This window comes from Dasypus novemcinctus, chromosome 18, assembly GCF_030445035.2.
Source record: "Dasypus novemcinctus isolate mDasNov1 chromosome 18, mDasNov1.1.hap2, whole genome shotgun sequence".
Lineage (NCBI taxonomy): Eukaryota > Metazoa > Chordata > Mammalia > Cingulata > Dasypodidae > Dasypus > Dasypus novemcinctus.
The window spans coordinates 56,439,150-56,461,960 of NC_080690.1; the positions used below are offsets into that span (position 1 = coordinate 56,439,150).

General features: G+C 40.2%; 1 protein-coding gene and 2 pseudogenes across 6 annotated transcripts in view; all 3 read left to right on the top strand.

Annotated features, from left to right (window-relative positions):
* ZNF568 (zinc finger protein 568) overlaps positions 1–19,795 on the top strand; it is a 115,017-nt gene extending 95,222 nt beyond the window's left edge. For 5 of the 6 annotated variants that reach the window (XM_058279295.2, XM_058279297.2, XM_071209544.1 and 2 more), the window contains 4 exons: positions 4,024–4,076; positions 13,410–13,533; positions 13,806–13,898; positions 17,147–19,795. In XM_058279295.2, coding sequence (XP_058135278.1) covers positions 4,024–4,076; positions 13,410–13,533; positions 13,806–13,898; positions 17,147–18,591 — 1,715 coding nt within the window. In that variant the 3' untranslated portion in view covers positions 18,592–19,795. Of the gene's footprint in view, positions 1–2,915; positions 3,222–4,023; positions 4,077–13,409; positions 13,534–13,805; positions 13,899–17,146 lie in introns of those variants that run through there. The other variant, XM_058279299.2, reaches the window with a different exon arrangement.
* Positions 6,068–6,800, top strand: LOC139436165 (protein FAM91A1 pseudogene; annotated as a pseudogene).
* Positions 7,198–8,966, top strand: LOC101410805 (protein FAM91A1 pseudogene; annotated as a pseudogene).
* Positions 19,796–22,811: the final 3,016 nt, after the last annotated feature.

Below are 22,811 nucleotides of genomic sequence, written 5' to 3' on the forward strand. Positions count from 1 at the left end.
GAGGACGCAGAAGAACACACAGCAAATTGGCACAGAGAGCAGACAACAGGGGGGAAAGGAAGAGAAATAAATAAATCTTAAAAAAAAAAAAAAAGGCTAGTGTGATCAGGAGAGAGGGAAAGAGAAAAGACAATAAGATAAAGAGTTAATAAAAGATAGAAAACAGAACTGTTAGAAATAGAAAGCCAGAAAAATTGGGGGCTAAACAAAGAGAGGGAATGTAAGAGCAAAAATAGAAGATGGAATGTAGAAAGATGTAGGAAGGAAAAGAGATAGCATTGGCAGCCAAAATCAGTACACACAGAAAAGAGGAGGTTGAGGATGAGGAAGCACAGTAAACAAAAAAAAAAACAAGCTGGCAGACCTAATTGAAAAGAGGAAAAAAAGAAGAAGAAAAAAGAAAGGAAACAAGAAAAAAAAGGGTGGGGGGATAAAGAGGAAGAAAGACAAGATAACAAGTAAAAAACAACACAAGCCCTCAAGCAAGGAATCAACCAAACAATAAAAAAAACCAGACTTCCCTCTTAAGCTCTTATTCAGGGAAAATTAGAAACCCAAGGGAAGTTAATACATGGATATTATCCAAGTTTTCCCTGTCTCAAAGTATCAGCTAATATCCCAGTGGATCACTGCTCTAAGAGGAGCTGTGAACTGAGCCAGACATCTTGCACATTCAAGGCTGAAACTTCTCCACTGTAACAAACCCTCCTTCAGGGTCAACCTGCTCCTCAAAAAAAGTCCCCTTCCAGGGGCAGGATAGACTGCAATTGAATAAACTGATTGGGAATCTGCCCTTCCCTCTTTCTCCCTTTCTCGCTTCCCTCTCTCCCAGGGTAGCAGGAAGCCCGTGTGAGAGCTCCCCTCTGAAATTCAAATGGGAGTCTGGTGAACCAAATCACCACAAAAAATAATGATTTTCAGTCTCTTTGAGAGAGAGCACGCACACCTTGCCGGGAACCCTAAATATGCCCGTGGAATCCTACCAGGCACTTCCTACTGTCCCCCTCCCTTAGGTGTGTTGCACAGGAATAGTTAATTGCCTGGCTCCAACTTCTCCCAGACTTAACCCACAGAGGTTAGGTAAAACGTGCTGCCTCGGCAGATTCGCCTCTCCTCTCTTCCTGGTTTCTCCACAGTCCAACTCGCATGCTCCCCAAAGCTCAAAAAGGGGGTTCCAGATAATTGAACCCGCACTCATAGGACTCCTCTGCATCCATCACCAGAACCCTCCCACTCAGAGTTTTTCTCCTCCAGCTGTGTGACCTGCAAGGTTCAGGGAAAGCCAGGCTTTTTGCCCTGGGGGAGGGGCAGAAACTCATGGTTTTACCTTGAGCTATCACTTACCCTGAGCTATCCCTCTTCTTGTTCCGCTCTCTCCAGATCCCTGTCCAGCAGTTCCTTCTTTGTGGGTTCCCCAAACAGCTCACTCAGGCAGGATTTTGTCCCACTCAGCCGGTTTTTTGTAGGAGCGATGATATGGGTGCTCTTACTCTGATGCCATCTTGCCCCACCTCTAGTTTGATTTTAATAATATAAATTCCAATGTTGTTTTTCTGTAGAAGGAGACACAGTAATAAGAATATATTTAATAGATTTGACCAAATAATCTTGAAAAGTAATATTGGGGATTGTCTTCCAGGCATTAAACTATATTATATACTTACCAAATATAAACCCGAATCTTATCTGCACAGCCATTAAAAAAAATGGATGTGTAAATCAGAACAATGTGATCAGAAATACACTTACCCATTTTCTATTTTTTTAGGCTGATAAAAGTCACTGTAGAACTTTGAAGTAATAATAAATGGTTTCTAAAATTCCGTAGGCATGGGTGGAGTGACACACTTCAGGCTCTGCCCCCACAGAATCTTTGAACAATAAGCAAAAAATGGCAGAAACATCTTTTTTCAAAGTTCCAGCAAACAGGTAAAAGGCTGCAGTGCTAGGGCAAGCCCCAAATCAAGAAAAAGGCTAATTACAAGCAGTAGGATCTTGTGGTGCCCAGGCTTGTTCTTCTTCCACCCCTTGCCTGCTTGGCAGAAAGCTGGCCTGGGCTCCCAGTATGGATCCCTGCTCCTGGTTCTGGAGGCAGCATATGGAGAACACATGGATCTGACCCAGTCTGTCTGGTAATGGCCTGAATGGCTCACAGTCCCAGAACTTGCCCTGCATACAGAAGGCGGTGCACAGAGCTCTTCTACAGAAGGCTATGGGAGAGCCATCAAGCTGTCTGCCTGGGGCAAGGGACTGCTGTCTGTAGGACATACAGTGCAGTGCCCTGGACCATAAGAAAACAATTTCCTGTGGAAGATGGGACATTATCATCCAGGGGGAAGTCCTAGGGCCAAACAAGATACATGCACAAAAAGGAGGGGTCCAGGTCGGTACTTGGCACTTAGAACATGGGTCATTGTTGAGAGAATTCTGGACAGTGTGCTCCCTGGCACTTAAACACAGTTCTTAGAGGCTTCTGGGCATCCCCTTTCTTGGAGACAAGGACTTCTTGTGGCCCGGTTGGCTTCGAGGACCGGGAATGTCCTGTTCACAGAACCCTCGGAGCCGTCCCCAGTTCTGGACTACATTTCCCAGAATATTCCACAGTCCACTACCTTTTCCTGTTCCTTAGGTGACCGTCTATTGATGCCTCTACCTGTCCATTTGCCCAGGTCCTGAGAAGAAGCTCAGAAGTAGCTGAGTTGTCAGAGCTGTGTCTCATTGACGCCTTGGCATGACCGTGACTCCGAGTGGGAAATGCGGTTGTGCCGACCCAGTCGGGTGGCTTTTTTTCCCTCCTCTGGACTACATTTCCCAGAGGCCTTCGCTGGCTGAAGGGGAACTGGCGGGAGTTTAGAGGCAAAGGGTCAAGGCCCCATAGGAGGCCGGGTTCCGTTTGCCACCGACTCTGCTACACTGCACAGTGACGGTGCCAGAGAAGCGGACGGTGAGGGGTCCCGGGCGGGATCTGTTTCGACTTTTAAGTGGGCGGCTGTTCGAAATGTCCAGATTGCGCTCCTGCGCCTGGGAAAGAAACCACGTCAGGGCTGCCCCCTCGCGGAAGGTGGGTGTGTCGGGGCCACCCGTCCTCGCTCTGGGGAAGGAGGTGTCGGGCGCGCGCCGGGGCGGGGTGCCTACGGTTCAGAAAAGGCAGGAAGAGGCCTGGAAGTGTAAGAGGTGAAAAGCAATGCAGCCGTGTGCCTTCCTGCCTGCCCTGAAAGCAGGTACTACATTCCCCGGGCGTGAATTATTCGCTCGGCGTCCGGTGCCCGGCGTCCCGAGCCCGCGGAGCGATGATGGGTGCCCTCTCTGAGCGGGGTTCCGTGTGGCTCTGTGTGTGATAACCCCATGTGGTCGCGTTACTTTTAGGGCTAGTTCGGAAAGGGGTGGGGCAACCTCTTGGGACTTTCTTGTTTGATGCGGGTCAGTGACCAACAGTGGAAGGGTCCTGGATACTCAGATCCCAGCCATGTCTTCTGTGCACTTCCAGTTACAGCCAGGACACTAGCTCTCACGCTCAGGGAATATTCTCCCCGGGTCTATATCTGGTGTGTGAGTAGAGGGCTATTTCTGGAGTTTGGGGCTGGGGAATCTCTGCTGCTTCCGCTTCTCTTATCTTTGACCCTATAGCCTTGGGGATCCAGACCCATAGAGGTGCCTCTAGCCTTGAGAACAAGAATGTGCCACCCTGACAGATGGGTCCATGGAGAGAGGCTGTCTGTGTCTTGGAGCTTCAGGCCTGGCCTTAGTGTAAGATGCTGAGTCTGGAAGGCTCAAGTCAGGCTCCTATGGAAGGAGGCCTCAGTCTGGGCGCCCCACCCCCAGCCTTCCCACCTGGGGCCCTAAGGCTCACGTGTTCTTGTTTGTTATGCTCCGAGGTGGTGGCAGTGTTTCAGGCTTCTTTAGCCTCCTCTCACTGCCTGGAGTGGGGCAGGGGTCTGTTCTGACTTGGCCTCCTTTGAGCTCCAGGAAGGGACTGGTGTCGCATAGTTTCTTAACCCTTTCCCATCTTTTTCCTTCTTTCAGAACATAGAGGAGGAAGAGAGAAGAGACACTGTGCTTCTAAAGTCATGGTGGAGGTAAGCTGTGTTTGTCACTTCTGGGAAAGGGCTTCATGATTTTCAGGATACGCGAGCATTTGTTAGCAGTGTTCAAGGGAAGGAAAGCACTGAGCAACGTTAATAATGAATGGCTATACCCAAGAAAATGTTAAATTATATTTAAAATCTAATAATGTGTAGGGATTTATAAGACATTTTGAAAGATTTTATCCAAGAGATTTTTTTTTGTATTAGTGTTTGGGAACAGGGGAAGAGAGGAGGAAACATTTATGGAGCAGTTTTCTTAAAGCAGCTCCAGAGCTTTCTGCTTTACACACATTGTCTCATCTGATCCAGACTTTCCACTTCTCTGAATTTTGCTCATTGGCCATGAACAATAGAACAGTCTTGACAGTGAAAGTGCCTCAGTGATTTGGAAGGGAAGGTAGAGAACAGGTTAAGGTTACTCACTCATTTCCTCATTGTCCCCTCCCAGTAGCCTATTCGCTTACAGATTTCTAACAGCCTAGAATGCTAGTCAAAAGGATTCTGGGAATTGTGGTTTCTCCTAAGGCCATTGCAACACACATCTAAGCAGTTGAGCTCCTCTGAGTCTGTTCAGGACTTGCTGATCCTGGTGGGTTGTCTAGCTCAGAATTGGTGATTCTGTACAGGGTCTTTGCAGAAAGAGGTTTCAGTTTGGGTTTTGAAGCCCCTGCTTCTTGCATATGGAAACTAAGCCAGGGAACTGCCTGATATACCAAGTTGGGTAGGCCTGAAGGAGGCTGGACGCCTCTGTTGTAAGAACCTTTGTCCAGCACTGGGCCTGCCCCAGTGTCCTGTGCTCCTGGACCTGAGGACTCTGTCATGTCCTGGACTTCTTCCATGGCTTCTGAATTACAGAATGAGGATCTGTTCAGGGCAGGCCATAGCAGGCCTGTCTGGGCTCAGATGAGCTCTTGACAGTGGGAAACTTTCTTCTGAATCCACTGTGTTAACAGTTGAATTTCCTGGGGTTCAGGAAAGACTAAGGTTTATTTATTTTCCTCTAAACTGTGAGAGAGAGAGGGTGGGGGGAATGTATGTTGGGGTGGTGAAAACAGGAAAAAAGGAACAGAGGAGGAAAATCTTTCTCACTTGTTTGGGGACTCTGGGGTCAGTCTGGTGACTCAGGGCTGCTTTTATTTTTCTTCCTTTGCCTTATGCTCTGCATTTGTCTAGGATGAACCTGCATTTCTCTAGGATGAACCCAGGATATAAATGATCTGTTCTCACAGTTCTAAAAGCTATTATACATATGAATTGATGTTCTCCCTCTTCTTCGTCTATTTTTTGGGGGAGGTACCAGGGATTGAACCCAGGACCTCCTACATGGGAAGCAGGCGCTCAATCACTGAGCTACATCTGCTCCCCAATCAGAGTTGGGTTTTTTTGTTTGTTTTTGTTTTTTTGTTTGTTTGTTTGTTTAGGAGGTACTAGGGATTGAACCTGGGACCTCGTACATGGGAAGCAGGTGCTCATCCACTTGAGCTACATCACTCCCTCTTTTTATTTTAGAAGATTCGAACAGTGGATTTCTTTTTCTTCGTAGTTCCTACCTTCCTGACCCCCTCTAGAAACTTGCTCCCCAATTCTTCCCATTGTAGTAAGCAATAATAGCAAAGACTTCCTCCCTTCCTCAAGTGTCTCTGTTCTTCAACAAGTGTTTAGGGATCATTCAGCAAACCACTTCCATTGCTTAAGTACATATCGTTCTACCAGGAATATTGATAAAATGAAAAAAACCACCCTTGCTGGAATTTTAGAACTCTGTTGTTAGAGCTGCGGTTTGATGAAGTGGAGATGAGTGGTTAGTGGGACCACACGTTGCAAACACATGTTGAAACTAAACAAGAGGGAAATTGGCCACCAATCTCTGCTCTGTGTGCCTTGTGGCTGGGGCTTTGCCGAGATTTTGGGAGCCCTGGCCATTGGGCAGCCCAAGCCTTCTGCAGGTTTGGGGCTTGCTGCAGGCTCCCCTGTCAGGCCGAGGGTGGGCAGACCAGAAGCATTGCTTCAAACACTGGCTGCTGGCCCAGGCCTCGGAACCTTGCATCATGAACATAGACGTGGAGTTCCACATCCGACAGGACTACCCCTGGAACAAGTTACCAGCAACATGAGGCAGAGTCCTGGAAATTCACAGAAAGAATACAAAAAGCAGGTTGTCCATTACAATACCCGTAATCAGTTATGATACAGAAATAACTTAGTTAAACATGTTAAGAAAGATGAACACAAATACTATGAGGAACTCCTAAAATACATTCGAGATCATCTCATGCTGTATCCTTACCATTTATCAGATGTTATGGTTAAAGGCCTGTGGATAATGCCATTTTCATATTACACTGATATGATGGAGGATATTATGAACAGTGAGAAAAGTTATGATTCATTGCCCACTTTTACTGCTACTGTCTAAGACTTCTTGGCATAAGAAGAAACCAGTACATTGATCTCATGAATCAGTGTAAATTATCAAAAAAAATTTTCAGTGGAAAACAGCTGGTCATCTTTTACCAGTAAAGCCAGTGGAAATCACCATAGAGGCATGGTGGGTCGTACAGGCTGGATATTCCCAGAAGATGACATAAAAATAGGCACTTTGGTGAAGTGGAGGTGACTGGTCTCCTGCCTACCACATGGGAGGTCGCTGTTTGGGATCCTGGTGCTTCCTAAAGAAGACAGTGAGCTGGCACAACAGGCAGGTACAGCAAGCTGACACAGTAAGAGACCTAAGAAGAGAAAACATAATGAGAGACACAAAAAAGCAGGGAGCAGAGGTTCCCAGTACCTCCTAAAGAAGACAGCAAGCTGATGCAATAGGCAAGTGCAACAAGCTTACACAACAAATTGAAGCAACAAGAGATGTGGGGAGAAAAAACAGAAAGAGAGCCTTAACAAAGCAGGGAGTGGAGGTGGCTCAAGCGATTAGGCACCTCCCTCTCACATCAGGGGTCCAGGGTTCAGGTCCCACTGCCTCCTAAAGAAACAGGAAAGACAAACAGACACAGCAAATGAAAAACAATGAGGAAGTGGGGAGAAAAAAATAAATAAAATGAATCTTTAAAAAATAAAGATAGGCACTTTACCTGAGAAATGTGCCATTGATAAGATCATCAGTTCAGGTCTTCAACTCTCTGGATCAGTAGGTTATAGTACTTAGTTTATATAATAAAGAATTTATTTATCTGGGTGTACCAATATCTGATGACAGTTGTATAGCAGTTCCTCCTCTTGAAGATTTTGTAATGAATCAGGTGCAAGATGATTATTCTGAAACTCTGTAAAATATTTGTTTCAATAGATGAGCACACTAATGCTGCAGAACTTGAAAATGTCCTCAAGATAGACTTATCCCTGGTTAAGAATGCTGTTTCAATGTATTGCCAATTGGGCTTTCCTCATAAGAAGGGACTAGTAATAAATTTGAATCAATTTCATTCATAATGGAGGAATTTTCCATCTATAAACAGATTAAAAGAATATTTTAGATCCACAAAAGATGCTGTTATCATGGAATGGTGGTGAAAGTAGGAGTCCTGTACAAGAAGTTTTGTCAGCCACTAATAGGATACAAATAGTTAAGAAGATCCAGCTGACTAAGCCAGTGTAAGCAGTTTGAGTCTGTCTACAAAATATACAAAGTACATAGCATTCCTATTTGACTCAACTCCTACTGCCTTTTTAATGATGGGAAATCTTTCATCAAACTTGAAAAGTCATGCAGTCACAACTTTGAAGTTGGCAAGCTCTGAGATGAGACTCTGGACAGCTTTCTTACAGAACTAGGAAAGGTTCAGAGCACTGGTGAAGGAGAAGCACAGATATATATATATTTAGAGTTGGCAATTTTTAAATTGTAGTAATATATATATAACATAAAATTTGCCATTTTAACCACTTTTAAGTGTATAATTCAGTGGCATTAATTACATTCTCAATAATTACAATAAATTCATCTAATACCAAAACTTTTTCATCACCCCAGACAGAAACTCTGTATCATTAAGTAATAATTACCCATTCCTCCTACCCCCCCCAGCCCCTAGTAATCATGAATCTACTTTCTGATTCTATGAACTGGTGTTCTAGGTATTTCATAGAAGTAAAATCATACAATATTTGTCCTTTTGTTTCTGGCTTCTTTTACTCAGCTTAATGTTTTCAAGGCTCATCCGTTATAGCATGTATCAGCACTTCATTTCTTTTTATTGCACAGAGATATTTTGATTATGCACTTACTCTGAGAAGCACAATATTGTTTCTGTGTCATAACAAAGATCTAGTTGCACGAACTGCATAGCCAGACCAACCCAATTATGGTTTTCCTCTGGATCTCTTATGCTGTGAAAGCCTTCTTGGTTTGGACCTTGCAACTTGCAGCAGCATTGTAAACAAAAATTATACACTGCTTGTTCCATGGCTCCCGTGAAGTCTGGCCCATCAGCAGCTGCACCCCTCAGCATATTGGACCAGCTATCCCTGAAGTCAATTCTGTCTGGTTTAAACTGTACATTTATCATATCATTGGGCAAGGGCCACCATCTCTCTTGCTGTCCAAAGGCACAAGACTTCAAAAACTGCTAGATATATTCCAGGGTTATGATCGATTACTAATTACGTCTTGGGGTCATGATCCTAGGGTAGCTCCTACTTCAAATGTGCTCACAATATTATTGAATGATCCTTTAACACATTCTGCACTTTTAATTCAGGGACATGACTTGCATGGAATAGGAGAACCTGTCCATATACTGTTTCCATTTGATGAAACTGAGCTACAGAGAGAGTTGTGTCAATGTGGGTGTTCATAAAGCATTGCAAATATTAAGGAACAAAGTGGACTTGCAGCATTTCTGTGGATACGTTACCATGTTGACTGCTTCTAGTCAACTTGGAAACCAAAAACTCTGTGATGCCTCCAATGAGAGGGGAACCTGATTTGGCTTTTGGCTCAGATATAAATGGGAGCACTGAGTCATTTGAAATGGTTATTGTGCAAGCAACTATGGATTCAACAGCAAATCAAAATCTTGCCACAGTGGAAGGAGATTGGGTTCAGTGCTTTGGAATTCCACTGTGTAGTTCTGAATTAAACTGGAAAGTTTATAGGAAAACTGCTTCACATGGCCTTTGCAGAAAAGAGAGCCTTCAAAACCTCTTACATCCCAGTAGAAAACTCTCTGCAAGTCCTTAACTTTGTTCACTTATTCCAGGCAGGTTCTTCAACATTCACAAAGAGGCCAATTTTTCCAGTTTGCTTTCACAATAATCTTAAGGTGATATGAGAATTCTACTTCCTGCAATGAACTTAATATTTAAAGATGGTATCTTATCAGAGTGGAATGGATGGTCATCCTCCTCACTTTTTATTGCTAATCTCCATTTGTAATAATTTTGTTACACCATTTGTTGCTCACACGTTCTACCTTTTTTCTTTCTTTGCATTACTTTTATAGTGCCAGCTTCTAAAAAGCATCCTGTTTTCACTGCAGTCCAATTCATGATTAAATAATGTTAAAAGTTTGGGGGACATGTTAATGTTTTCTAAAGTTTTGCTCATTCCTGCATGTCCTAATGCAACAAAGAACTTTTTAGGGAGTGGTGGTGGCTCAAGCAATTCGGCACCTCCATCCCACATGGGAGGCCCTGGATTCAGTGCCCAATGCCTCCTAAAAAAGAAGATGAGTACACAATGAACAGACACAAAGAGTGGACAGTGAACACAAAACAATGGGGGGTGGGGGAGAAAGAAAGAAATAAAAATAAATCTTAAAAAAAAAAGAACTTTTTAGCAGCCAGCACTGTATTTTTTTACCTTGAGCCAATTTGCATTTTTTATAAAACTGAGAATATATTTTATAGGCTTTATGATGATTGTTATGTTTATATGCAGTCACTGTGAATATTGCAACAGTAATTTTATATGTTAGTTTCCCAAGCATAAATCTTGCTTAATTTTATATTCTCATACCTATATTTTAGGGGATCATGGGAAGAGATGGAACTCTTCCTCTAAAAAGGCTTAATACTGAAAGCATCCAAACTATAAAAAAATAAACATCCAGAACTGACAAATGATATGATATGATGGGGCATTAATTATTCCTGTGGGTGTCTGTAAATTATGTATATCAGTTGAATATTGTTGGAGATATGTAAATCAACATAGTCATATATATATAACTTTTTTTTTTTTTTAATTTTTTTATTTTTTATTGACTTTGTAATAATATTACATTAAAAATATATATGTGAGGTCCCATTCAACCCCACCCCCCCACCCCCCCTCTCCCCCCCCCAACAACACTCGTTCCCATCATCATGACACATCCATTGGATTTGGTAAGTACATCTTTGGGCACCTCTGCACCTCATATACATTGGTTCACATCATGGCCCATACTCTCCTCTATTCCATCATGTAGGCCCTGTGAGGATTTACAATGTCCGGTGATTACCTCTGAAGCACCATCCAGGGCAGCTCCATGTCCCAAAGACGCCTCCACCTCTCATCTCTTCCTGCCTTTCCCCATACCCTTTGTCCATTATGTCCACTTTTCCCAATCCAATGCCACCTCTTCTATGTGGACACTGGATTGGTTGTGTCCATTGCACCTTTATGTCAAGAGGAGGCTCAGATTCCACCTGGATGCTGGATGCAATCCTCCCATTTTCAGTTGTAATCACTCTAGGGTCCATGGTGTGGTGGTTGTGCTTCTTCACCTCCATCTTAGCTGAGTGTGGTAAGTCCAATAAATCAGATTGTAGGTGCTGGAGTCTGTTGAGGCTCAGGATCTGGCTATCACATTGTCAGTCCAGAGATTCAAATCCCCTAAATATCATATATATATAACTTAACCTTGATTTGTAAGGCCTTAACTCAGTCTGTAACAATTCATTGACATCTCATAAGAAGCTTTGGAAAACATTCTATTTTTTAAAAAACATTTATATGTGGGCTTCAGTCACTCACTTTGGGCTTTATATTTTCATAGAGTCTTTATGGTAAAATAGAGTTTTTTCCACATTAGTATCTGTGGCTGCTGCATGTTTTCATTCTGATTTTCTGTTTTGTTTAGTAGCTGCACCAATGAATTGTTTTGAAATTGAATTTGATGTTGATTGTGATTTTAGGTTGGAGTCACATATTAGAAGCATTAAGGCTGTGTCTTCTGATCAAAATATTCTAGCATTATGCCTACTTTGAAGACATATTCTAAAGCATTTTAGATCTTAAATTTATATAAATAGTTTTGGAGAAAAATGATTAAGAAAAATTAGATAATTTCAAAATGTGTCCTGTCATTGATTCTTTTAGTATCTCCAAAATTGATTAGAATAATGGGAATCACCTTTTAGATTTTTCAAGTTACCTTCATTAGGAAGTTTATGTAGTCTTATAGTTTAGCTTAGCTCCTCGAGAGTAATCAGTTAGTGATTTAAAACTGTAACCTAACCAATTGGTCAAACAACATATTGAAAACACTTAAAGCATTATAAAATTTGGAAATATTATAATCTAAACATTTTTCCTGATTTTTTTTTGTTATTTATAAAACTATTTGTATATTTAATATATTTGTGGAAATATATCCCTTTCTTAAAACTATTAATTTGGCCATGCATTAAATCCCATGGCCTATCTATAGAACTGAGTCTTTTCGACCAGGTTACCTATGGCACTGTTAGTGCTGTGTTTGGGGTAAATGCAATAACATTTATAATAATTTTCTACTTAGTTTTATATGAGATAGAAATCAAGTAGATGTTGTAAATGTTTGTCTACAAAAGAAAAAAATGCATATGAATAAAATTTTAAAAGATGGGAATTGCTGTTGATTTGCTTTATTCTCAGTATCTGCTGCTCTGTTTAATTCTTTGCAGTTTTTAGGACTAGGAATATGATAGGCAATACAATAGAATAGTTAGTTATGGGATATTCCCAAGGAGTCTTGCAAGGTAGACACCAACCATTGTGTTCATTTTGAACTTGTGAAGTGTGTGCTCCTCTTGGATCACATTGATGTGAGTCTGGGTCATCCTCCATAGTTCTGGTTGCCTAGAAGAAAGGAGAGTATAATTAAGGATAATCTATGATAATGGGTGCAATTCGACATTGTTATTGTTAAAAAGTAATAAATTGTTGAATAGTAATAACTGATAACTGCAAAAGAATCTTAGAGGGAAGTGGATGTGGCTCAAGCAATTGGGCTCCCGTCTAACATATGGAAGGTCCAGGGTTTCATTCCTGGGGCCTCCTGGTGAAGGCAAGCTGACCCGTGCCAAGAACTTGCCCATGCAGAGTGCCTGCCCACCAGCGAGCTGGCCTGAGAGGAGTGCTGACCTGCTCAGGAGTGCTGACCCGTGCAGGAGTGCTGGCCCGTGCAGCAAGCTGTCCTGAGCGGAGAGCTGGCACAGCAAGATGATGCAACAAAAAAGAGGTGGAGAGAAGAGACAATAAGAGACGCAGCAGACCAGGGAGCTGAGGTGACGCAAGAGATTGAGTTCTTTGCTCCGGTCAGCCTCTCCTGCTCCAGAAGTTCCCAGGATTGGTTCCTGGTGCTGCCTAAATTAAAGACAAGCAAATAGACACAGAGAGCAGACAATGGAGGGGGGTAGGGGTGGGGAATGAATGAATGAATAAATAAATAAATAATTTAAAAAAACAAAAAGAATCTTAGAGAATTTATCCAAACTTAGTGTCCCAAAATAAGAACATAGAAAACTTAAGAATGTGGGTCATATAGCCAATAAAAATAATCTTTATTAAAGAATTTAGATGGAATAGAGAAGTGATTAGGATTTAATATTCTAGCATTCACTCATGAGCCTGAGTTCTTAAGAAATTATTAAATTATGTAAATTTCATTCAAATCTCATTTTTAGAAATAGAGGTTTAGACTTCTGTACAAAGTTATTTAATGGGAGAATGGGAAGGAGGCACTCACAAGTGTTCAAAATTCTTGTGGGCTGTGCGTATAGTGTACTGAGTACTTGCAAGTATAGATTCATATACTTGGAAAACACCAATTATTGGACTTTTATTAATAAACACTATTTTCCAGGCCTGGATAGATAGTGGAAGTGTTTCATCATCCATGAGGTTGCATCTATAGGAACAGGAATATTCAAGCACCTTAGGGACACTTGGCTCCGGTCATCCTTGTTTCCACTCATAACCCATTTGTGTTAAAGGGTCCAGCACAGTCTTATTTCCCAGGATGGTGTTCTCCTTCCATATTGTGTTCACCATTTCTTTTCATTACATCTCAAAGGATGGTTTTGTCCATTAATTTTATAAATAGTATATTTATTTTACTTCAGGATATAAAGTTCAAAGATGTGGCCATTTACTTCTCTCAGAAGGAGTGGGAATGCTTGGAAGGTGCGCAGAAGGATTTGTACCGAGATGTAATATTGGAGAATTACAACAACTTGGTCTCATTGGGTAAGTTTATCTGCTCGTCAAAATTCAAAATTGGGCCTTCTGGAATTTCTATACTCTTTTCTTTGACTGTCTCATGGTGCTTTTCAAGTCCCTGGCAGAATTAATGATTCCTGCTCTCCAAAGAATGGTTTGTCATATGTAGCTTTGGAATTGGGCATCTTTATCTTTCTCATTCCTTTCACTCTTAGTCTACCTGCTCTTTCTTAATAATCATGGATTGATTTTAATTCTGGAACACCCACAGCATATCTTCTACTTTTTTTCTTGAGCAGGACTTTCTGATTCTAAGCCAGGTGTGATCTCCTTATTGGAACAGAAAAAAGAGCCCTGGGTTAGGAGAAATGAGACAGAAGGATGGTACTCAGGTGAGTGATGGTAAATCACATGGGGGAGGCCTTGCAGGTGGTAACTGAGCTGACCTATGAGAACTAAACATGTCTGAGATGTTAGTAGAAAAACTCTCTGAAAATGCATGAGACCTGAGAAGAAAATAAGAATGTTTTAGCATGAGCCCCCATATGAATCTCAATTTTTATTCCTCTTACTACTCTCCTACTTCTCTTCTCTCAAATTTCCTTCTCATTTCAGAAAGGAAGTGCCCTTCTCCTGTAACAATTGTTTTACCTATGGTTTTAGGTTTGGTTTTATACCTGTCTTTTCTTTCTTTCTTTTTTTTAATGTGTTAATAGAGTTGTGCAGCCATCACCACAATCTAATTTTAGCACATTTCATCACCCCAAAATGAAACCTCATACCCAGTTACCAGTCACTTCCCACCCCACCAGCACTACCATGCCCTACCCATGTAGCTACTAATTTACTGTTTCTGTAGATTTGCATGTTCTTTTTTGTATTAATGAAACCACACAATACATAGTCTCTTAGGACTGGCTTCTCCTATTTAACATAATGTTTTTAGGATTCATCCATGTTGTGCATATACCAGTAATTGATTCCTTTTTTATTTCAACTTTTTATTTTCAGATACTTTCAAACTTACATGACAGTTACAAAAATAATACAAACCCCATACTGAGAACTTCAGCATACCCCGATGTCTCCTAAATCCCAGATGCACCAATTTTAACATTGTGCCACATTTGCCACATCATTCTATCTATCCATCTAACTATCCCTCCTGTATCTATCAATCCATTTTCTGAACACTTGATCATAGGTTATATATATCATAGTCCTTGAACACTTAATACTGCCATATACATTTCTTAAGACCAAAGATATTCAGTTATGTAACCATATTAAAGTGCGGTTGTCTAGTTCAAGAAGTTTAACATTCATATAAAGCTTACATTCTATATTCCCATTTGTTCATAAGAAAAAGGAGCCTTTTTTCCTCTCTTGTTAGATCCCATCCAAGATCATGTATTCCATTTAATTGTCATTGCCTTTTTAGTTGCTCCTTTTTTCTTTTCATTTTCATATTGTGGGAACATATATATCAGCCACTCCACAGCATACCATTCAGCAGGATTAATCACATTCACAGTGTTGCAGTACCCTCACCTCACCATTTTCCATTACTAAACCTTTCCCATCTTCCCAACCAGGAACCCTACCCCATTAACTCCATATTCCCCTGCCTCCCACATGGCAACCTGTGCTCTCATTTCTGTCTCTGTGAGCTTGCATATTCTTCAATATTTTCTTTTTAGTTTTCACGGGGCTTACATTTAACATCCTAAGTATATGACAATCTCATTTGCTTTGATACCATCTTAACTTCAGTGGTATAGGAAATCATGGTCGTATATCCCTCCATCCTTCTAGTTTTATGTAGTTCTTGTCACAGTCTACATATTCATACATTATGGTCCAAAACCACTGGACCCAGGGATTGCTGTTTTTACTGGGTTCTTTGTTGTTGTTTCTCTTTAATTTACCTGCTTTCTTGGACTAATTCTGTAGATTCTGTATTCCCTGAAGTATGCAGCAATTGAGTCCTCTGCTTTTTTTTTTTTTCTGAGTTCTTGTTTTTATTTTTATGTCTGGCTTCACATGGGTAATCCCTGTATAGGTATAATTTGGTGGTAAGCCATTAATGATCAGATTTCTTTAAATGCCTTGCCTTTGTTCCTTCCACCCTTTGCCAAGGGGATCTGTGAAAAGACAGGCCTTAAAAGTTCAAGCAGTTTATGAAACAGCCTTAGTTTGTACTTCCTGCTTGCATAGGACCTCAACCTCAAAGTTAGGCAGATGTGGATAGCTGGGCCTTCTTTCCTAGGTCTTTCCTGGGCATGGGGACAATCCTGTGTATCTGCAGTTTTTTACATTCCCACGAATGTGTCACAGTTTTTAAAGTGTCCTATGGTTATCTAGTTCTTGTATTTCCTTTCAAATTCCTGACCAGCTCTTGTTTGCACCGCTCGAAATCACAGCCTTAAGCAGCTGTGATGTTTCCAGCAGTTTGCTATCTTCAGTAGGACTTTTTTTTCCCTGCTGAGCTGAATCCTGAGTCAAATCAAATAGTCACAATACCCTGAAAATAGATTTTCCAAGGTCCTATAAATTTCAGCAAAAGATTAGCTTGGAATGGTGATTTTAATAGAGCTCCAAAGGATGTCAGACCTCTCCACTGGCTGCAAGTCTGCCAGCTTTTGGCTACTGGGAGAGAGGTGGGGAATTTAGATAGTGGAAATATGGAAATTCACTGACCCTTTCTAATTTTTTTGTATGTTTTAAAATTTTCAAAATAAAATGTTGGGAAAATAGATAAGATACAGGTGAAGGTACATGCTCTGCATAAAAAGAGAGTAAGCATAATGATGGGGGTGCTGTTCTGTAAAGGGTGGTCTCATAAGTTGGCACTTTGCTAAAGGTCAGAATGCAGTAAACAAACCATGCTGATATCTTAGGGAGGATCCTTGCAGGGAAGCAGTGGGCTTGGAAACTTTGAAGAACATCAGTTGGACAGGGAGCTAGAGCAAAGTCAGCTAAAAGAAGGTAAGCGATGAGGTCAAAAAGAGGTAGTGCCAGACAAGTTCATGAAAGGCCTTATAGATTACAGAAGAACTTTGACCTTTACTCTGAATGAGAGGAAAATCCAGTGGAGAATTTTGAGCAGAAAAATGACATGATCTGACTTATTTTAACAGGATCACTATGGCTGCTATTTTGGGTATGGAGTATTAGGGCAGCAGTAGAAACAGGAGACCAGTGAGGAGACAGTGTTGTATTAATCCAGGTGGGAGGTGATGGTGGCTTGGCTAGAGTAGAAGAGAGATAGCTAGAGAGAATAAGAAAAAATCTGGATGGATTTTGAGGCTAGAGGTGAGAAGATTTGCTTTTAGACGTATTCCCTCCTCCTTTAGTTTCTCATTTAGTGGTCTTGGGTGGTTCCTGGACATGGGTATTTTATGTCAAGTTCCTGGGCTGATTCAGATTCACTTCGGTGCTTTCACTTTCCTTTATCAGCTCTCCTCATTTTCTCTATTCTCTTACTGTTGTTGTTGTTGTTGTTGTTTTATCAGATTGTAGTACAGTATTAAGAGCTGTTTAAATTATTAACTGTTTTTAGTTTGTCACTTTTACCTTAGAACATTCCTTTCTCCTGCAACATAAGATAACTGCTGTTTTCTTTCTTGTTATCTTGCAGGGTGGGAGTCCAGAACAGAAACCAAGAATTTATTTCCAAAGGAAGATAGCTATGAAATAAAGTCATTGCAACAGGAGATAACAAAAAGACTTACAAGCTCTAACCTTGAGTGCACCAGGTTCACAGATAATGGAGAAATCAAATGCCAGATGGCAAAACAACAGAAGATTCAGGAGAGACAGTTCAGACAAGCAGTAAAAACCTCTGAAGAAAGGTCCATGTCCATTCAGCACACACTCCATAGAACACATCAGAGAATTTGTACTGGGGGAAAATCTTGTGAATGCAGGGAATGTAAGAAAGATTTCAGGGACCAGTCATACCCTTTTCAACATGAAATAATTCAAAATAAGGAAAAAAACTCTGAATGTGGGCAAACTTTTAATAGTAGATCAGGCTTGGTTCAGCATCAGAGAATTCAAGATAGCAAAAAAAGTAATGAAAATAAGAAATGCGCTTTTATTCGTGACTCAGAAATTTCTCAACCTCAGAAAATTAATACTGGTGAGAAATCCCATAAATGTAAGGAATGTGGGAAAGCCTTTAATTCTGACTCACAACTTAATCAGCATCAAAGGATTCATGTGGGTGAAAAACCCTATAAATGTAAGGAGTGTGAGAAGGCCTTTCCATCTACCTCACAACTTAATCTACATCAGAGAATTCATACTGATGAGAAATACTATGAATGTAAAGAATGTGGGAAAGCCTTTACTCGTCCCTCACACCTGTCTCGACACCAGAGAATTCATACTGGCGAGACACCCCATAAGTGTAAGGAATGTGGGAAAGCTTTTCGTTATGACACACAACTTAGTCATCATCAGATAATCCATACTGATGAGAGGCGCCACGAATGTAAGGAATGTGGGAAGGCATATAGTTGTGCCTCACAACTGATTCTGCATCAAAGAATTCATACTGGTGAGAAACCCCATAAATGTAAGGAATGTGGGAAAGCATTTCCCTCTGATTCACATCTTATTCGACATCAGAGTATTCATACTGGTGAGAAACCCTATAAGTGTAAGGAATGTGGGAAGTCCTTTCGTCGTGGCTCAGAACTCACTCGACATCAGAGAGCTCACAGAGGTGAGAAACCCTATGAATGCGGGGAATGTGGAAAGGGCTTTACTTGTAGCACAGAACTTATTCGACATCAGAAAGTTCATACTGGCGAGAGACCCCATAAATGTAAGGAATGTGGGAAGGCTTTCATTCGAAGGTCAGAACTTACTCATCATGAGAGAAGTCATAGTGGTGAAAAACCCTATGTGTGTAAAGAATGTGGAAAGGCCTTCGGTCGGGGCTCAGAACTTAGTCGGCACCTGAAAATTCATAGTGGTGAGAAACCCTATGAGTGTAAGGAATGTGGGAAGGCCTTTATTCGTGGCTCACACCTTAGTCAACATCAAAGAATTCATACAGCGCAGAGGAGTGAATGAAGAAATGTGAGAAAGCTCAGAACATAATTGACATCAGAAAATTCATAGTGCTAAAAAAGCAAAAATTAAAACAAACAAGCAAACCCAAATCCCTGTGATTATAAGGAACATGGAACGCATTTGAAGCTACCTTACTGAATACCAAAGTTCAAACTTGTGGAAACTTTGAATATCAGAGTTCTTATTATGAATATAAGACCTGAAAGGCCTTCCTTTATTTAAGGGCCAGAACTTATTTGGCACTTGTTACTGATGAGAAAATTTGTAAATGTTAGAAATAGGGAAGGATTTATTTATGTCTCAGAATTTATGAGACATCAGAGTTCAATCAGTTAAAAAAATTGAAAAATTCCTTGAATATAAGAAAAGGGGGGGGGTGAGGCATTTTTATGATTCAGAATCATCTCAACATTAGGGAATTCATAATGTGGAAAAACTTAGGAAGGCAGTAGATGTGTTAGAGACATTACCCATTCAAATTGTCCTCAATACCAGGGACTTTACAACAAAGATCCAAGAAATAATATTGTTTTAGGAAACCTTATTTGTCATTAGCCCTTTGGGAAATCAGAGGATTCAAATTGTCAGTTTCATATATGTGGGACATGAATTTGCTTTAGTAAGAAGTCATAAAAAGTTACTTATTTGATAATAAAAAGTGAGGGAGGCTATATTAATGTTAAAAATATAACATCCTTCCATCCCACTTAAATCTTGTTAAATATCAGCACGCTCATTCTCTAGAATTAACTGGAACTGAATCAAAGTGGGAAAGGATTTACTCAACCTCACCATTTTGATTTGTTTCATGTAAGGTATATTTTATAACTATGCCTAAATTTTCTCATTTATAAATTAGTGCTACTATCAGCATTTTTCTTAGTAGCATTGTGAATATTAAAGACATTAGCACATTTATATCCTTTAGAATTGTGTCTGACTCGTAGTGTACTGATTGAGAGGAGCTTTTATTAGTACTCTTTATTATTTCATAATTATGTACTATTAGAGATCATGTGAGAGAGGAAGGCTTTATGTGTGCAGTGAATATGGGAACATCTTCCATCACCTTTTTCTCTTTATTGAATATTAGGTAATTCCCTTTGAAGAAAATCCTAATTCACAAACTTTCATTCATAGCTAACTCTTCTACCTCATCAGGAAATTCAGAATGTAAAGAAACTCAATAAAATAAGAGTTGGTTGCTGTGGGGTCTGCCATTAGAAATTTAGTGGGGAGAGAGGAAAAGAAATTTAGGGGAAAGATTTTGGTGCTTTATGAAAACCTTCCAAACAACCAATGACACATGCCAAAAGAAAGTCCTGTTCAAAATCCATTTCTCTACTAGGAAATTTAAAAATACCTTATAACAATGTTTATATTAAAAAGGAGATCAAGGCAAATTGCCATTAGGAATAAATGATAAAAAACATATATAGGAATTTGTGGTTATATGACCATAGCTATACTCTAGGGAAAGTTAACTACTTTTCATCTTTGTAGAATCCTAGGACAGTCAGGGGCCAGGATTCACTCTGACCTTGCTGCCCCTGGTGCACTCCTGCTCTTAGTAGGTTCACAGTAAATATTTGTTGATCAAAGAAATAAGAGATTGAAAAGACATTCAACTCAAGTATTAGAAAAGCTCTAATAATGTATATATTAAAACGATTCACGAGATGGGGTAAAAAACAATACTATTTGAAATGACAAGAGTGCATCCTAGGTGTTGGTAAGGTTGCAAGAAAAACCTCAAGCATCGTGAGTAACAAAGGATGTATAATTGCAGAAATGGAGGAGATTAAAGGAATGAGGCATGTTATGGCAGACCCGGTTGGTCTTTGCATTGGTCATTACTGTTCTCTTTGCCGGGAGAACCTGCAGTCCCCCTGGGGCTGTGAAGGCCAGGTGCTTGGTCTCGAAGTTTGCTTGCTTTGTAGTTGGATGCATGTATAACGCTCCTGGCCACGGAAGATCTGAACAGAAGTCTGCAAGTGCCCAGTTAAGTTTTCTTTCCTAAAAGAAAGGAAATATGCCTCATATATAGGATATATGTCTGTGTGATACCTAGAATTATAGCAATCAATGGGGCAATAGGCTGAGATTGGAACAGATTGAAATTTTGTGTAACCTTGACACTGTTGAGCTGCTGAAACAACTCAGAACTGCCTTGTCCCTGGAATTATGTGAAATAAGAAACCGCATGCATGTCTGTTAGGAGTGAAAGCGTCCCAAATGTTTTTCTTAGTACTCAGCTTTTTGCAATATATCTGAATCATGGAAAATTATTATTTAAAATTTTTTCACATGTAAACACAGAAGTGTTTATTCAACTGATATTTGTAAGATGAGAAAAGGTTTATATTCAGCTTTTTATGTTATAACTGAAAAGCATTATTTTCTTAAATATTTTCTCATATACAACTGATTTAGTAAGGTGCAAGAATTGTTGATATTTACATTCAGCATTTTATAGTATATATTTATATTGAGATTTTTATAGTATGTCTGAAATCCTGAAAAAGTATTATTTTCCTGAATAAAGTAAGAACCAAGAAGAAATTCATTAGTCAAAGTGCTAAACCATAAAATTCCTCTAGTACCAGATTTTATTACAGGTAAAATCTGAATCTTCAAAATTCAGACTCAAGTAATGAGACTAGCATAACTCCTTTACCAAATTTGGAAAAGTACAGCATCCAAAATCAAATCAACTATAAAACATAATCTATTGTACTTAAGATATCTGAGTATTCCAATTATAATAGCAGCAGGTAAAATCTAGCAGCCTATTAAGAGAAGAAACTGATAGGTTTATTTATCCAGAATGTTCATGACCTGATACAATTGTTAAAGAATGTAATGTGTAAATATAGCTAGACACTAAAATAAGTATTTTACCCACTGACAGTAACTGAGAGCCAGTGTAGCTTATGCTATCTATTAACTGCTGTGATGTCATTGCAGTCATCCACTTCATTTGACCTCCTGGCTTCTGTAGACATTCACATTTGGAATTTTCACCATCCAGTGGATTCCTCTTCAGTCCTATGCTATTAAGAATAATGCATATCTTAAGTAAGTTAAATGTAAACATTTATTCCATGGTAAATAAAATCAGTCATAACTAAATATCAGGTACCCAATTGGAAGATGATATACAACAAAATTCAAGCATTTTTAAATTTAAAATTTAATTTTAAAATTTAAATACTAAATTTCGTCTGCACTGGTGCTTTTATTTCATAAGTCTGTTCTTGAAAAGTACAGGTATTCTAAGTGGAGAAATTGTATCCTTTAGAAGAATTAATTTAAAAACTAGGCATGACCATAGTTGCACTAGTTTCATTACAATTTCTAACATTTTTTTAAGTAAATGTTACAAGATGATACTTTCTCTTTTATTTTCTGCTCACATATACATATTTTTCTTTTCAAGATTTGAAAGTTCTTTTCAAAATTTATATAGAGTTTCACCAAAACCGGGAGAATACTGCAAAGATTTAAAAAACCAAAAATCCACTTTACCCACACTTGTTTCCTGAAGTGCCATTATCAAAACCTGGTGTGTATCCTTTCATGCCTTTCTCCGTGCTCAAGAAGCACACCACCTAGCAGTTTCTTTTGGTGGTATGTGTGGATGTGTGTGAGCAGGTATAAAAGGGATTGTGCTCACACCTTGAAGTACAGCCTCCTTTTCTCACCTGGCAACACACCATAGACATCCCTTCAGTCAGAGATGACTGTTTAGTTACAGAAGGCTTCTATGGGGAAGCGGACTTGGCCCAGTGGTTAGGGCATCCGCCTACCACATGGGAGGTCCACGGTTCAAACCCTGGGCCTCCTTGACCCATGTGCAGCTGGCCCATGCGCAGTGCTGATGCGCACAAGGAGAGCCCTGCCACACAGGGGTGTCCCCCGCGTAGGGGAGCCCCACACGCAAGGAGTGCGCCCCGTAAGGAGAGCCGCCCAGCGTGAAAGAAAGTGCAGCCTACCCAAGAACGGCGTCGCACACACGGAGAGCTGACACAACAAGATGACACAAAAAGAAACAGATTCTCAGTGCCGCTGATAAGGATAGAAGTGGTCACAGGAGAACACACAGCGAATGCACAGAGTGAGACAACTGCGGGGGAGGGGAAAGAAGGCTTCTATGTAAAATAAACCAAACTATTCTTCCATTAATGAAATTTCAGTTTTTCATTTATTTTATAAGTGGT